Here is a 17,768-nt window from a genome sequence, read left to right as displayed (position 1 = left end):
CTTTTCCAGGAGTCGGTGGCTCTATATTTTAGTCTGTTTATGAAGGTGGGTATAGTGCATTCCAAATGTTTTAAGTAATTGCCTGTATGGAACTTATTGATGATGATATTTAAGTAAACCATGAAGTACCAGCACAGGTTCATGGAGCAGAACATCACTGGCATGTTGATACAGCAAACTGAATGGCATAGCATTGATCTGATGTGGAATCACAAACGTCCCTGCATCAAATGTGAGTGCTGGTGAGTAACAGGAGTGAAGGTAACAAGATTTCAAGGAAACTGATTCACTGGTTTTCCAAGTGCATTTGACTAATGTTTCTAGTAAATACATTAGGATCCATAGCTAATTTGCTTTAGTCTATGAAATTGGTCAAAAAAGGCCCACAGGAGCATAGTTTTTGAATAAAGCTCTCAGGTCCTGGATGTCAGTGGTGTACTCTGATATATCATGTGTTAACTAATCTGGATGAGTAACTATGGTTGTGTAATCTTTTTCCAGAGAAGCTGTTTCTAAGGTTTAGCTTAGAAGCTGTTTTAAGGTTTCCTTACATTTAATGCTGGCCAGTTTTAATCTATACAGGTAAACTGTAGGAAAACATTATTCAGCTTAGAGAGTTAATAACAGGCAAGTCAGTGGTAAACATCCTCTGTCTTTGGAGGCATCTGCACTATGTGCTGAGCTTGAACATCCATCACACAGTTTGGTGAAAGACTTCATTAGGCTGAAGATTTCCGTTTCCTAGAAACTTCTGAGAATGAGCAGTTATACTGCAGAAAGTCAGTGACTTGAAACAGTGATTCACCACTTGGTATCAAAGGCCAACACCATGGCAGTGGTCAGTCTGGTTCCTTTCCCAGCACTGGGATTCCATGTGCTTGACACTGCCTCCCTTGGTCACCCCATGTCAGGGTGGTCTTGACTTCACCATCCCACAGAAGCAAAGGGCTGATTGTTCTACTATTTAAATGCTGTTTGCAAAGAGGGCTGTTTGCTGTGTATTTGAATACTACCATTCCCAAAACTATTGTGACTGTGACCTTGTGCTGCTGCTCCTTGCACTTTTCAGAGTTTTTTCCCATTCCACAACACCTGAGAGACCTCTTCAAGAGAAGGAAACAGTAGAGTGGAGTCCTGCTGAAGTGACAGCAGCTGTAGAAGGGTGTGTGCCTTGTAGGATCATGTGGGTCGTTGTCAGGCATTTCCACCTTCCTCTGCAAGGGGAGGGGAAGTGGTGATGGGGAAGAAGCAGCTGCAATATTTAATAGGCAATTTAGGTTTGATCCCTTGCTGACAAATGAATGCAGTCAATTGATCTAAGTATGAGTCATCTCAATCAGGTGAGTTTCAAAGGAGTTTGGGATCACTTAAGTGTGCTGTTAGATAAAATGGCAGGGTGGCTCTGGGGAGCTGGGGTGTTGCAAAGGAGTTGAGGTCTCAGTTCCCCTGCTGGTAGGTGTGAGCCAGCCTTAAAGACTGATTTCCAGGGCATGAGGACTGTCCTGGGCAGAGCAAGCTCCCCAGGCCATGCCAGTATTGCTCTTGTCCCGAGGATGAATACACACACGACCCAAGTCAACAGGTATCTTATAAACATCAAAGTTCAAAGTTCCCCATGACTTTGTATTTCCTCCCTGGAGTATGCAGGCACAGCTGTTGTCACAGGGCTGGTGATAACCTATCAGCTCAGTGTCTGCTTGCACGTACTTCGAATATCTGACGTACTAGCGGTGGGTGGTTGAGAGCGTTTTTCTTCTGAATGCTGTGGACTTGAGGTTTTTGGACAGGCATTTAGCAGTGGTACATTTTTGTGGGATTGTAAAAGGTGTGTTGTGTAAACCACACCAGTGTGACTAAGGAGCTTTATTATAGTTGCTCTGTCATGGGAAATATTTGTGTGTTTAAAAATTTCAAGGAGGCTGGCAAAAGAATGCCATGGAAACTCACCTTGCAAAGGAAGAAAACAGTTTAAAGTTGATATGATTTTGTGTATGGGTTGGGTTTTTTTGTAAATAATATATTTAATCTTTAAAATTTATTTACTTTAATAGCTAGAGTTAATAAATAACCAAGTAAATAAAACTAGAACCTCCTGTGCTGAAATGTGCAGATATTTTTCTATGTTTTTTGAAAGCTCCCCATGCTGGGTCATACAGTAGGGTTCCCTCCCTGCAGTGGGCGATGAGGCAGCTGAAGGCAGCCTTTCTCCCTGGTCTCATGGCAGACTCTCTGCATGGATTGCTGGCACTCCAGAAACTGCACTGTGACCCGTCTGCCCTGCAGGGCATCCCCCTGATTTAGAGGGATTTTCCTAGAGCTCTAACTTTGCACTCCTCTGCCTTTCTTGCTCACCTGCTGAGAGGCAGATGCTCATATTTACAAAGCCTGTATTTAGAACACAGACTGAAACCTCAAATAACCTTTGTGACACATATTGAAAGGAAACCATTGATCGTGATCGATCAAAACCCTTCATCTCATCCTCTATCCCTTGACAGCATGTGAGAGACAAAGGAATGTCTTCACAGCCTTCCTGCACATGTGGAAAGGTTTCCCAGGGTGCAGCCATCTGCCTTTCAGTGTTGCTTCTTTGCCCAGGTTTCCATCAATCACTTTGAAGACCTGGATTTAACAGAGCCTCCTAGTTCTCCCTCCTGGGGAAAGAGAGCATCACAAGCTGTTGGTGTCCATGTACAGGTAAGGGGAGTTCAGTAGCATGGATAAAATGAAGGAACAGCTGGGGTTGTGGACATGAGTGCACAGGTGCTGTTCAGATGCCCTGCTATATCCACCAAACCATTCCTGGCCTTTGCTTTTTGGGTTGAAAGTTATGGAAAGATGGGAGACAAATTCAGGCATTGGCTGGGAGTGAGTTGCTATTTATCCAAGCTCCTGTAAAAGAGGAGTTTTTACACTGATGCTGAAGGAGTTTAATTTTCACACAAAACTTGCAGTGTTACATGGATGTGCTTCTATTAGAATAGCATTTAGCAGGTAATACCCACTTTTCTCTCTCTAGGAAGGAAGTAAGAAGAGATCCATACTGACCGCAGCTCTGCTAAGCGGTCAGCCAGGCTCACGGTTTGCTTTCCATGGCAGGCATCACCAAAGAAGGGATCCTGGAATTATCCAAGGTATTATTTTCATTCTGTCACACCTCTAAGGCTGCACAGGGTTTTCCTCCTCTCCTCTTTCATAACAGCTTCCCAAACGCTGGTCCAGTTTATACTTGTGTGCCACAGTGGTGAACAGAAACAAGAGGCACCCAAATGTCACCGTTAAGTTTGAAACCTTAACAATTCAAGCATTTTGGTTTAATTCAAAACAGGTGCTTTGCAAAGGTAGCAAAATAAATAGAAAAAAATGGTAGCAAAATGTTCCATAAGAGGGAAAAAAAAGAGAAAAAAAATAAAAATAAAAATTTAAAAAAATCTAGAACAGGTGGACAAATCAGTTTTGGTATAAATGTTTAGGTTTTATTTGTGCTACATGGAATGATATATGTGGTAAGTATGAGAGAATTGACAGTGCTACATGTTCCCTGGTTCATGTTTTATAGCATTCACATTTTAGTTTTTAACAATCTACTGCAATCCATAATTAAGACTGTAAAGCACCCAGTAGTGGCTTCTGCGGGTTTTGGCTTAGAAACATAAAATTTAACTCAGAGGAAAATGTCTGAGCTTTCAAAAAAAGGCTGTTTTCACATAGTGGTAGAAAAAGAGAAATTTCAGCCCAAACAAGAAATATTTCAGACAGGATCAGGGGTGAGAATGCAAAAGGAATCAAGATGATGTGCAATACTGACTGCTCTGAAGCTCCTGTGAGCTGTGCAGGGCTTGGCTTTACTCGTTCCCTTCAAACTCTTCACTTGATACCTTCAGAGCAAGCTGATAACACATCTAACTGCTGATGAGAGTCTGCTCTTACAAATCTGTGGTTAGAACAAGCAGCTGGTAAATAAACACAGCCTATAGCCTTGGTGTTGTGCTAAATGTGAAAAGGGGAAGAGACTTAACAGACTGTTCTGTTTAAAAAGAAACATTTCCTTGTACCATAAACACAAACATTTTGAAACATCCCGGCTGGCACAGAGCTGCATGTTTTCAGCAATGGGTGGACGAGGCTCTGTCAGAAGGATCTTGTCCCGGTGCTGTCCCTCCCTCTCAGTGGTCTCCCTCCAGGACCAACCAGGACTAACACTGGCCAGCAGCCAGGCACACACCTTCCCACATGTAACCCCTTACTTTGAAAAGCCCTGTTTTGTATTTGTTCCCTACCAGGCATGCTGGGTGCTGTGCCCATCCCTCCTACTCCTCACTCCCAACTTAATTCCGTTCTGGACCGGCAGCCTGTCCAGCCTCAATGTGGCGAGACCCTGACCCCTTGAGCAGGGTGACAGGACTCTGGCACTGCTCAATGGCTTGCTGAAACCCATCAGCAATGCCCAGTCACCTCCAGAAGAGTGAGGGCATCAAGAGCAGCTGCTAGCCCTAAGCCAGGCACACCATGCAGGGCTGCTTTGAGCCACAGCCTACTCGGAGCACCAAAGTCACCGAGGAGCCACCAGTGCCCAAACAGCCGCCTGGTGTCAGAGAGGAGGCCAGCAGGACCTGCTTGAGCACACATCAGCCCAACGCTTGCTGAGGACATTGGGCAGTCAAGCAACTTTAGGGAGATTAAAAAGGCTTTATGACCCCTGGAAACTATGTAGGGGTGAAGTGAAGGTCACAGCTTCATTTTGCTGTGCAGGCAGGCCCTCCACTAGCTGCAGGAAAAAAGCTCAGCAGCTGTGTCTGTCCTGAGTGTATCATTCCTCCGAGCAGAAATCAGACAACAGCACCACTGAGGAAGGCTGAGTTTTCCATATTCTCTTCATCTTTTGTGTTTGAATGTATTTATTTATTTGAAAACACAGAGAAACTCCAGTTTTTTCCTGGTCAAGGGTTAAATCTAAACACATAAGTGAAAGAACAACTTCCTTCTTTGCCTAAGCCAGAAACATGCTCCCAAGCTTATTTCTCAGCACGTGAGCTCAGGAGGGCAGGTTTTGTGTCCACAGGGTGAGCTCTGCTGGATCCTCAGCCCGTGTCGATATCCCGGCCGCAGCTGAGAGGATTCCCGTCCCTTCGTCAGGCAGGGACGCCGCGGCCGGGCCGGGCCCGCCAGCAGCCGCAGCCCCGGGCTCCGGGCTCCGGGCAGGGCGGCTGCCCGGGCCGCGCTGGAGCCTCTCGGGGTCAGGAGGCCATCCTGCAGCGTTCCGAGTCAGCTCGCAGCGACCGGCCCCGAGCGCGGCCTGGAGTGCTCTGGGAGAGCTCCCAAAGCACATCTTCCGCTTTTCTTCCCCTCTTGGCAGCACTCCCGTCCGCCAGATCCCGGCATTAGCTCAAGTACGTGGAGGGGAAAGGGAGGGAGACCTCGAGCGGTGCCAGAAGGCCGGGGCTGTGGGCTGGCACCCGCACGGAGCCCGGGCACCGAGAGGGAATGTGGCCCGGGAAGTGACGGGACAGCCTTCCTCAGAGCTGCGGGCAGGGGGCGAGGTGTGAGGCTGCCTGAGGCCCAAGATGTCCTCTGGCAGTGACAGGCGATGCCCGCGGCCATGAGGAGAGGGCGGCAATTCCAGGGGAGATAACAGCGGGAGAAGGCGCTGGGGGCTGGAACGGGAGGGCGCAGAGGCGGGGGCAGGTGGATGCACGGCCCTGCCGAGAAGGACCAGCCGGGAATGCAATCCCCATCGGCCGGAGGAGGGACGTGGGCTTGGTGACTAAACTTCTTGTAAAAAGGGGTGGAGAAAGGAAAGGGAGGGACAAGAAACGAGGAAAAAAAAAAAAAAAAAAAAAAAAAAAAAAAAAAAAAAAAAAAAAGCCCGGTATGTCAAGGCTGAGGAAATGCTGTGGGAACTACAGCCAGTCGCCTTTTTTTTTTTTTCTTTCTCTTCTTCTTCTTCTCTCTTCTCCCCTCGCGTAGCTGAGAGGAAGGAAAGGAAGAAAGAGAAGTAGTCAGCTCAAATGTGCCTCGCTGCGCTGCCGGGACGCGGGGGCTTGGCTGGAAGGATCTAGTTTCCCTTCGCGGCAGGAGGAGGAGGCGGCAGAGACGGACAGCCAGACATGCCCGTCCCGTCAGGAGGCGGCTGGCTCCTTCTCCTGTGCCTCGCTGCCGCTGGCGAGCAGGTAAGGCTGGGAGCCTGGGCACAGGGGGAGCTGGGTGCCGCATCCCTCCCGCAGGGTTGGCTTGCCCGTCCCGCTCCAGGGGCACTCGGCGGGACGGAGCATCCCGCGGGGCTCGGCAGAGCGGCTTCGCCTCTTTGGGTTTTGGTTTTGTTTTTGTCCCGGCAACTCATAAACTTCTCTCGCTTCTGTAAAAATCAAAGTAGTCCAAACCCAAAGTTGCAAAGGAAGCCAGGGGATCTGCGGGGAAAACAGCCTTCTTCTGCCTAGGGCAGGGTGTGAGAAACCAGAAAATATTTGCAGTGAGGTTGTTGAGGGATTTAATTTGCATGTAGAGTAAAAATCAGGCAGACTCCACCCTACCGAACAGATTTATTCGAGAGAGCGTGGGCACACTTGTCCCTCCGGCGTGGGACGCGGGGTTTTTGCAGCCCAGGTCCAGCTTTCCCACCGGGATGAATCCCCTCCCGCTCAGGCCATCCCGCCATCCCGAATGTTGGCAGCCCCGGGACGTGGGACGGCTTCGTGACCCCAGGTCCACGAGTGGGAGGCTGATGCTCAGAGCGGCCGCATAGCTCTCTTGGAGGGTGATGTGCTTCTCATGGCAGAGCCAGGATCCCAAGCCCGGTGCCAGATCAGCTGCCCCAAAGGGCAGCCCTTGCCTCTGACGGGCTTTGGCTCTGTGGTTGTTTGCAAACACAGCGTGCTCTGGTCGCAGCTCTGCGCCATGCCAGGTGCTGCTGGGCAGCGTGGTACACTTGGGATCGTGGCTGGTCTTCCCCTGCTGTCGGAAAGACCATTTGCTACAGCCAGCTCTTGCTCAGCCTTGTGAATGGCGTACATTGCGTTTCCTCCAGCAGTTTACGTCGGCAGAAGCTTGCTTTGCTTTTTCTAATTATACAGCTTAAAATTTTTCCTTCTCCATTCTGGTTATTTAGATCCTTCTAGACTGGCAGGATTTACAAATACCATGCTACCCTTTATTTACATTTTATTTCCTCCATTAATCAATGTTTGGCAGCCTCGCTGCCATTTGTATTTCTTTCATCTGAACTGCTGGTATTTTTCTGTGTCTCATTATTCTTGGTAGGTTATATAACTTGGTGGTTCCCTCAACATGGTGCTGTAACCGGGCCATGGCTGGGTTCCCTGAGAGCAAGGTGCAGCTTCAAGAAAAAAAAGATAAAAACCCAAACCAAAACAGAAAACCCTCTGCTGTCTACAGCTTACAATTTAATGTCTGACCACACTGTTCTGAGAGCCTTTCCTTTGGATCCCTGGTCCTAAATATGTTGCCTAAAACCACAGAGGCCTTTTTTTCCCCCTCTGAAACATAGGTTTTGTTTTGTCCACCCTCACTCTCAGGCTTCTCTCAAATCGCTGCTTTCCAGGTGTCCTCCATATGTATGTGAGTGAGCCTGCGAATTTCAAAAGTGACTTTTACATCACTTTTAGATGATTTGTCCTATCCCTCTGTGTCCTCTGTGTCTCTTTTTTCCTGCCCTGGTGCTCAGGACCGATCAATACAACAGGAAGAGCAGACCTCAACATGCTTTGTGCATTTACTTCAGGTCACTAGCCATTACATGCCTGCTTCCTTCTGGAGCCATTTGAGTTTAGTGCACTTTTTCCTTTTGGAGTATCCTCATTGCCTGGAACTGGCTCAGCTTTTGACCAGACCTTGAAATTCAGATTTCCATGGTACAGCTACCAGCACTTTTCAGGTACCCTGATGTCGGAGCCAGAGCTCTTCATCATTTCTCACCTCTTGATTCATAGTGTTTCACAGGACACAGAACAAGGAACTTGTATTTATTTTGGGCTGATGTGTAAAGTCTTTCCACTGCATCCAATACGTGCTTAATTTTGAGTCTGTGTTTATTCAGGATGCAACTTTCCATCGCCATTGCTTTGGACAAGTAGCAGCACAAAACTGTAGGAAACTCCCAGAAAGCCGTAGTGTAAGGATAAGAATAAAACATACTTTGTTAAAGAGCTCATTAATTTAATATTCTGCCTTCAATGGTGAGCAGGACCTACAAGGATGTGAAAGGCAAGCTTAGAGAGGTGCTGCTCTGGAGCAGCCTTTCTAGTTTCTCCTTTGTCTGACTGATCTGAGCAGTGGTTTCTTAGAAGAGTGATGCTTTCTGATGGAACAAATGTGAGAATACCTGTGGGAGGGCTGGGGCTTTTCTGATGCATTTGTGTTAGTTTAGACTGGTTAATGGGGCAGAATGGTGCTCGGACAGTGATATGTACAATGTATTTTCTGCAAAGAATGAGAAGCATTTGGAAATGTGAGTTATTGCATACTCACTCATAATTCTGCTGAGAATAGACATGATCATTGTCATCATTTTCACCAAAGAGGAAATGGGAACAGAGAATTCGTGACTTGCTCTAGGTCACACACCAAGTGTGGAACAGAACTTCTGGGAGCAGAGCTCAGCCCTGCTTATCTTGTGCTTCAGCCACAAGATATCTTTCCAAGTGATTCGTTTTGGGCACTGTCAGAGATATTTTGCTTTCTGGGGCATGATCTGCTCAGTTTCTTTGCACAGAATAGTTACATCCCTTTCCTTGCTTAACACCAGTAAAGAGTATCAGTGTTACTGTCAAATGGGAGTCAAAGTCTCTAAGAATGTGCATTTGCAAATGTGCAATAAATCAGTTGCACTACAGATTCATCTCTCCTTTTGTGGCATTTGTCCTTCCACTACTCTGTAATATTTACTTATTAGATAAAGTTTGTTCATTGCAAGCATTTGGAATTCTTTGCAATATAGAAAAATACAGATTTTTCTCTAACTTCCTAAAATGCACAGTCTATATGATGAGAGAGGGGGAAAAAGAGTGTAGCAGTGACTATACTGTGTTACAGCATGGGCTCTCCTGGTCCATTATTCCTGCTCTTATCAGGGCCAAAGGAATCATTCAGTAGAGCAAAACTTATACAATATCTGAACTCCTGGATTTATTCTGCCATTAACAGCATGGGCTTCAAAGCTACTGTAATTCAATTACTTCTTTTCTTGCAGCAGTGCTTACCTTGAGGACCACTGGCAAGCCTTTCATTGCTTTGCAGTTTCCCCCAGAACATGTGAAAAATCTTACAGCACCTCATATAAACAGAATATAATGTATGCAAAACTACATCTACCCACAATTTAAGAAATCTGTCCCACTTCTCTTTTCATGTTAAGCATCATCTGCCTGATGTAATTTCTTCTTTCCCACCAAAAGGACCAAAACAAACCTTTGCCACATTTCACGAGTTGGTAGAATTTAAAGCTTATGAGACATCTCGAGGATACTGACCAATGTAATCTACTTTCTTCATGCTGTGCCAGATAGAAAAAAATCCAAAGAAGCAGGTCAAACAGAAATTAACTGCATCCCTAAGGATCTTTTTCTGTTTCTATTGCCCATTGCTGTCTATTACCCTTAAGCTCAGAAAAGTGGGATGCAACTTGACAGCTGGGCAAGAACCAGTACAGATGGTAAAAGGGATGTGTGTGTAACTACGACATAGAAAATTGTGGGAACCTCAAAGTGGTGCCTTCTAGCATTTACACCTTAACACTATTAGAGGAATCATACTTGAGTCACTTTGCTACATTTGTCCATCTGTCCCTAGGAGTTCAAGTGGTGTAACTACTGTAATAGGCACATGCACCGATGCAAGGAAAAGGCAACGCTTGGTGCAAGGCTGTCCTCCTGCTTCTCCCTGCGCACTTCCTCTCTGTATGACCAGGTCTCCAGGAAGTCTTTGTGGTGACCAGAGCCAGGAGGGTTCCTGCCACCACATGCTGTGACCACAGAATTCAGATCTCCGTCCATCCTGTGCCCTGTGCTGCAAGGGGCTGCTCTGCAAAGCAGAGCAAAGGCTGCTGGACACTTGGAGGAGATGTTTGCATCGAGAGCTGGTTGAGCTTACACAGGAGGGAAGAGGGAAACAGAGTTAGCTGGTTCATCATGTCAGCTGCAGCTCTACTCCTTGCATAGACTATCCCCTTCCTTTCCATGGAAACTCAGCTTGCAGGGCTGCACTGGCTTCTGCTGCAGTCACACTGTTTTTAAGGATGGCTTGGCTGGTGTTGCTTGCACGGAGAAGCAGCTGCTATGAGAATGGTTTATTATTGCTGAAAACGCAAAGGCAAATATTTGTGTGTTATAAATGCGAGATAAAAATTAAGTGATGTTTAACCAGGTTGCACTCTGGACTTGAGTAGGCCTTGGTCTGTGCAACACAATAACCTACCTGCAAGAACTTGCCCCTTTTTATGACTTACTCTTCTTTGAAAATGGTCCAAAGTTCATGTAGTAGAAGAAAAGCTCCACAAGCAGCAGTGGCTGGAAGTCACAAGGTGGGCTGCAGGTGGGCATCTGGCTGTGCTGGCACTCAGGGCAGCCTACTGTTGTGTCTGCCCTGTGGGAGCAGGACTGGTGTGATGCTTTGTCACTGGGGAAAGCAGGTTTCCTGATTTGTCTCGCAGTGTGCTATCACAGTTGTGCTGGGGTGCCTTCTGGAGGGCTTGGCACTGCACAGGAGAGGCAATGCTGACATCACCCTGGCACTCCAGGACATCCTGGTTTGTGTCATATCTCTGTAGCCCCTAAGCTGCTTTGAGCAGGGCTTCTGATGATTACCTCTTTTGTTTGCCTTCTCAGGGTGTGAGTTCTCTGGGCATAGCTTTCTTTGGTGTTTGTGCAGTGCCTGGGATGTGGTGGCTGCAAATGAAGCCAGAGTCATTAATCACCTTGGGATAGCACCCCATCTGTTTCCCACCAAAGTCCCAGGGAGGTCTGCCCACGCAGGCTGGGGAAGGGAGTGGATACATTTGCCTGGCTGGATGCCATGGTGTAGGCTCCAGTATCCAACCCTCACTCTTGTTCTCTGGATCTTCTGCCCAGGACCCCAGCAGCATCCCCACGGCAGAGGCACATTCCCCATACCACATGGCCAGATGTGTTTGTGCTGTCTCCCTGCAGCATTCCCAAAAGAGTGGCTGGAGCAGGGGCTCTGGCAGGAGATGGGAACACAGTGGGCAGGCAGAGCTGAGACCTAGGGCTGCCTCTTGGCCCTGCAGAACCCTCTTAAAATACAGATAAAAGAGAACAGAAAAGGCTGTGTTTTGGTAAAAGAGCCAAGCTGGCCGGTTTAATCCACCCTGCAAGACCCAATTAGCCAAAGAGGGGGGAAAAAAGTGAGGTCATTCACCCTCACCACTTTGTGGCTACTCCAAAAGAAAAAAAAAAGTATATAGGATCTATTCAAGAATGACAAAGAACAACATTTGTGACTGCAGATGGGTGCAGAATATATTTAGTCAGTGGTCAAAGTGGAGGGAAAAGAAAAGAATCTTGCATGGAAATAAAAATACTGTGAAGTTTTGTTAGGCAGCCCATTAATCTGGAATGCAGAAATACAGATAGGGAAAAATGTGCAACTAGGTTCATACGAAGTCCTAAAATTGCTTATGTAGCACACAAATAAATCTATTTTGAGTGCATTATTTTGCCACAGTGAAGAGTTTTGCCTTATGAGCAACATATTCTCCTGTAACTTTGCATTGTTTGGTAGCAAGGATGAAATGGTTCCTTTAATCTGATCTCACAGGAAGAAGAGCTCTCCCCTGCAATACCACATGTTGTAAAACAGCCTGCTTGTGGAAAGCAGCCAGAGCCTCTTCAAATCAGGGAAAAATATTTCCACAGACATTACTGGCCACAGCCACTGGCAGAGCTGGTTCCTCATGATGACACCTAAAGAGTGAATTGATCAATTCTCAGCCCAGTCCTGAGCCCTTTAATAGAGGCAGCAATTCCTTAACATTGGAGAAGGTGCAGACACAGTCATGCAGTCCTCCCTCTACCTCACACTGGAGCAGAATGGTCTGTGGATGTTACATGCATCCCCCAGACAGCCATCACCCCAAGCAAGGGCTGCAGCTCCCCCACTGCCCGTCACCTTTCTGCCTGCAGAGTATTCTGCACTTGTTCCATGGGCAAGGCTAAAATCCAGGAGAGGGAAGCCAAAGCAGAGCATCAGGTGGTGAAAGCAAGCTTCCTCTCTTCTGCAAGCTTTCCCATTCTGCCCAGCAGCTCAGCTAGGATTGTGGATGTCACCTCACATCATAAGAGTTTAGTATGTTATGTTCCACTCTGAGGGCATGCTGGAAGCAAAGGGTACATAAATGCACAGATTTTAAGCATAGACAGGCTCCATTGGACTTCTAACCTGGCATCCAGCCCACAGTCATTTCTTCATTAAGACTCAACTTCAGCTGATGAAGCATAGGAAAATGATCTGCTTAACTAAAATGCAAGAGGAGCATGCTCCCCCTAAATTATTGTGGCTTTATTGTTTTTTTATATTTTTTTAATTAAGCATGAATGGGTGTAGGGTTACTCATGATGAGTCATTGAGACCGTACCTGGAGTGGTAAGGCTACTAAACTTTCCTTTGGAGCACTGCTTTCACACCTGTTTAATCTAGAAGAGATTTGCCTCTGCAGGCCTTACCACAAGCACACCTAGGTATCAACAGTCTTTATTTCTGCTTGTTATGGACTGTTGGTCTTGCTGTCAAGCCTTTTTGTTAAATATTTCGGTTTGGTTAGCTTTTGGGTTCTTATTCTCTGATTCACCTTCAGAGAATTCTGCCTAGTAGCTGTTAGTCTTTGAACTGCTGTGCTGTGGGGGCACGTATGTTAAAGCATGAGGTTTAGCAGCAGTGTGCAGGCAATGCACAGGCACTGCTGACTGCCCAGGCAGTGAAAATGTTAAACGTGCCCCTCTGGCTGTGGTGTGGAGATGACTTTGTCTCTGAATGACAAATGCTGTGCACGTGATGGCAACTCTTCAGCCCTTAGAAGCAGTCTGGCTGATTCACAGCTCCAGTCAGTCGCTGTTTCAGCCCTGCCATCTCTCACCTCTGTCGTCTCCCATCTGCTCTATCTGATATACCTGAGGTTCCTGTCTGCCTGCCCCCTCCCCACCGTGGGAGCCGTCAGTGCAGCACTTCTCCTTTGCATAGCTGCTGGCCAGAAATAGCTCTGGTGGGCTGGAGATGGAGGAATGCTCCTTCCCACCAGTGGAGCAGCACCAGTAGCTCAGGTGTTTGCTTTTGGCTGCACCCTGGGACAGAGGGACAAGGGGAATAGGCAGGACAGAGCTTTTGCCACCATTTGCCCAAGTCCTGGCCGCACTTTACAGTTTTCACCTCTTCATTATTGATTTTATCCCTCATGCTCTTTCTGGCCGCTTCAGGCATTCAGGCTCTAGCAGGGTTTTAAGGATCTATTTTTAAAAGTGAAATAATATTTAGTTTAAGCTGTTGCCATTTCCCGGCTCTATTTTACCACGTGGTAGTGGTAGTTCTGTGATGTGGTTTACTGGTCACTGGAAAGTTGACATCACCAAAAGCATTTCATTCACAATCTAAGATTTTTGTGATGAATTACAGGCCTGCAAGCAAATAACTGGAATTGCAAAACTGTGACTTGGGTGCTGCTTTGATTTAATCTTTATCAATAGTAAACACTGTCCATGAAGGAACTGTTGCAATCAACGTGATTATGATTAAGTCTTTAACACAGGACTCTTCTTTCCCTTGTACACCCACAACTGTAAAATTTTCCAGAGTTGTTACTATTATGTGCCTCAACAGAGTGCCTGGCAGCACCAGCCACAGAGCAGCGCCCATCAAGAACCAGATTCTATTTTTACTTCTAAATGATTTTTAGGCAAGCCTCTGAAAGTGGCAATGGGCTGAGGAAGTCTGGGGTCTGGTTAGCCGTACTGCTGACACAAATCAGGTAGGAGGCTGGAAGGCTGTGGGCACAGTTTGTACCTGTGAGGGGAGAGGCAGTGGCTCATATTTGAAGAAGCAGCAGCAGACAGCTACAGAGGCCATTTTAGCTGTGCTTGCAGGGGCTGCTTCAGTTCAGGAAACGTTGCTCAAAGCTCACTCCTGGTGACAAAGGCTAATAAAGCCCCAAATCCACAGATATTTTTGAGTTTTATAGCAGGCAAGTCTAAGGACCTCAAAAGCAGGTGGCTTGAATAAACCTGTGCTCCAAAGTATAAAGAAGTGGTGTGTGTGAGGCAGGACAGACCGCAATTTTCTTTCCCATAGGTACTTCAATGCTGTAATAATAAATGGAGGGAAAAATGTGCTTTGCTCAGTGAAATGATGACAGATGACTTGAATACTCTCCAGAAACAACTACACTGATCAAGAAGGTGTCATCTTAAAAGACAGTTACCCCTTGACGTGTCTCTTAACATCTCAATTTTTGCAAAACTGAGATTATCACTAATCAGCAATCCTCATTGGGGCCTCAGGTTCTTGTTCAAAAGTGTCATGGGAAAAAGACCATGGAAACCCCCAACCTTGTTCTTCCAGATTTTTTTTCAAAGGAAAGAGGCCCATGCAACTCTATCTTTTCTGAAATTGAAGAGGAAGAAGAATAAGTTTAGCATCTATGACACACAGCTTCTGCTGCCCTCTGATTGCTCAAGGGCAAAGAATAAATACTTGCTTAAGCCTGAGGAGTCTGGGTGCTGCTGGTTCTCCCCTTCAGAAGCACCTGTGTGTGTGTTTTTTTAAGGTGTGAGTAACACAGTGGTGCTTTGTAGTGCTGTCATCAATGTTCTCCAACCCTAAAAGCACAAGCACACTCTTGCTTAGTGTTCTTTTCAACAAATAACCAAGAAAAAACCCAAACCTAAAGCTGAAAAGTCTCCCTGCAGCTCAACACCATAACACAACCTTTCTGCAAACCTTGATGTAAGCTTGCCTGTTTTTTCTGAAGAAGTCCATCATGTTTATCATGTGCTTAAAGGTAAACTGGTATTGGTGTGCTTTACCAAACTGGATCTACCAAGCCTGGAGGAGGTTTGTCTTTTCCCTCCTGGCTTCTTCCCCTGTCAGATATACTTGTTCTGAAGTAATATTGGTCAAATGGGAAAGCTGCCTGGTTTTTTAGGAACTGGTACAAATCTGGGTGCTTTGCACACTTTTGAAGTGACAAATTAAATTTGCCTGGGATACCTAGAGCTCTCTGAAGCACTTATTTGGACATGGTGGTGGGATTTAATGAGCAACTTCATCAATAATGAGACCATTAAAGGAATGACCAGGCTGGGTTTTAATTCATTTAAGCTCTTCAGAGGAAGTTAGCACTTTCTCTCTCTAGATAAGAGCTTGGTGGTGTCCAAATCACTCTGACCCACAGGCCATCATCCGAGGAGAGGAAGGATGTTCCAGGGGTTACGGAGCAAACTTGAGCTTTGGGAGACTTGATTTGGTTTCCTGTCACCTCTGTAAAGCCAGATGGCCTCCTGGTACAAGTTCCTCATCTGCAAATGAATTGCACTTCCCTGTCTCAGAAGGACACATTGGCAGGAATGTGCTGGTGATGGTGAAGCATCAGGTCATTGCGCTGCCAGCAGCACAAGTACTTCTCATCCTCCAAAGGAAGTTAATGTACAGCTTGAGACAGACAGGTCTGCCTGGCAGAGGGATTAACACAGCATAGCCTGACATCAACAGAGCTATGTTAGCTAAAAGTCTTGAGTTTGGCTCCCACTGTAAGAAAACTCCAGGTTGCTCTGGTTTCCCTTCCTGTCCATTCTTGCCCCAGTTTTCATGCTCAGCAGGTCCAGCCAGTCCATACCAGACTAGAATCCCTCACCTTCACGTGGGGGTTAGCCCATGGGAGCTGAAAGCCTTCTCTTTGCACCACTGGGCATGAATCAAAAGAGGGAGTACTGAAGCTTTATGAATGCCTTGGCTTGTGTGAAAAGGGGAAGGACACAGACAGAAGAGGTTGCTTATTGACACAGAGCATAGGTTAATGCAGCATAGGTTAATGCAGTCCTCATCATGTCCCAAAGTCTGGAAGTATAAAACAGTGTCCAAAAGGTGGCTGAGCAATTAGCCTGCTCTCTTCACCTTGGTTCCAGGGCCCTGCTGCTTATCCTCAGGCTAAGTTGTGATTCTCAGAAATTACTCCAGACCCTTTAGCTGAATGCTTCTTAGCAGATTTGCATATCCTTCCGTAAAAAGGATGACTTTGCCCTTACTTGACACTTCAGTAATTTTTTTTAGTCTTTTTGTCTAAAGAGGAACTATTAAACAGAGGCGAAGGAGGAAGAAGAGGACATTCTGTAACAAAAAGCAAATGACTGGACCTGCTTTTGGGGTCACCACGATTGTTACCTTTGCGGATGGCTGGGCAGAGAATCAATTGCTCAAGATACTCTTTGGGCTTGGTTCCACATCATCACCTCAACCCTCTGCTGGCTATTTCAGTGTTTTAGCCTGAAGTGTGTTACAGAAAACGAGCTCTTTGAAGTGTAGGGGTCACTGAGCTGTGTCTCAGCTCAGCTGCCAGGCTGGCCCAGCTTTCCTTTTCCTAGATTGCCTCTTCCCTCACCATCATTGGCTGTTGTCCTGTGCCCCTCCTTGGAGATGCTGTGTAAAAAAGGAATGCAGTGTTTGTTGCAAAAACGCATTATCTAATCACAGGAAAGGTATTGCTAATGAATGCAAAGAAAAAGACAAGGAAATAATGAGACAACAGAAGACTAGACTCTTAATTTGACCTGGGATTGTTGTGATGATTAAAAAAAAGGCTGTAAGTTGTTTATATGCTGCAAAAATACGAGAGCAAGACCTCTGACTTCAGTTCCGGACACAGTTTTGATAAACACAAGTCATGCACCATCCCATGGCTCAAACTCCAAGCCAAAAGGTGGTGTTTTAAAAGAAAAAAAATAATCTTCTTTGGTCATCTTTAATATACAATACCCTTCCCAGCATTAGAAGAGGGCAAGGTACTTTGGGAAAACGATTTATTTTTAAAGAAGTTGCTATTGCTTTAACTAGAAAAGGAGGAAAGATAAGATGTAAATACTTGAAAGAAACAAGGGGAGAATGCTACATAGAGGAATGGGAACCACCACTAGCAGGCACAGGGTTGTTATGTGCTATTAGACAGCAAAAGCTCCCTCTAATCAGCAGCAGGAGCTTTATTGCAGCTTTGTCCTAGTAAATGCAGTTTTCAGGGCTGTATCCAAGAGTTCCTTGCTATGGGCTCAGTTTTGAATCACCTTATCTAATGTCTAGGTCAACATCTGGTTGTGAGGTGTTGAGTTTGCCTCGAGGACTCTGGGCTGCCAGAGCAGATCAGTGAAGGGCTGGCACCATGCTTAGCGGGCCAGGATCCCCATCACAAGCCATGCCCTGAAGCCTGGGCTCTGGGTGGGACCGGTGCATGCAGGCAGCTGGGAGCTGGGAGGGGATGCAAAGGCCCACAAGGGCCAGAGGCAACTCTGCTGCCCACTTTGCAGATGTCCTGTCGTGTACCCATTTCAGGTGGGTGGAAGGAAAGGAGGTGGTTCATGTGGGTTTGTGTTGGTTTTATTTTGGTTTTTTTGAGACACAAAAAGGCGTTGGCTTAATTGCATTGCCTTTCTGGATGGCTGCCTCAGTTCCATGAGACCACCTCTGCAGGACACAGTGGGAGCATAAAAAGCTGCAAAATTTAAGTCCAGATTTCATAGGACAAGCCAGGAGCATTTTGTATCCCA

General features: G+C 46.4%; 1 protein-coding gene across 4 annotated transcripts in view; it reads left to right on the top strand.

Moving 5' to 3' along the window:
• The first annotated feature begins 5,521 nt into the window (after positions 1-5,521).
• TNFRSF11A (TNF receptor superfamily member 11a) overlaps positions 5,522-17,768 on the top strand; it is a 28,164-nt gene continuing 15,917 nt past the window's right edge. For 2 of the 4 annotated variants that reach the window (XM_079301645.1, XM_079301642.1), the window contains exon 1: positions 5,847-6,170. In XM_079301645.1, coding sequence (XP_079157771.1) covers positions 6,108-6,170 — 63 coding nt within the window. In that variant the 5' untranslated portion in view covers positions 5,847-6,107. Of the gene's footprint in view, positions 5,541-5,741; positions 5,761-5,846; positions 6,171-17,768 lie in introns of those variants that run through there. The other 2 variants (XM_079301643.1, XM_079301644.1) reach the window with 2 other exon arrangements.

This window comes from Erithacus rubecula, assembly GCF_903797595.1.
Source record: "Erithacus rubecula genome assembly, chromosome: 3".
NCBI lineage: Eukaryota > Metazoa > Chordata > Aves > Passeriformes > Muscicapidae > Erithacus > Erithacus rubecula.
Note: the sequence above shows the minus strand (reverse complement) of the source record. Positions and strands in the feature narration are given on the sequence as shown.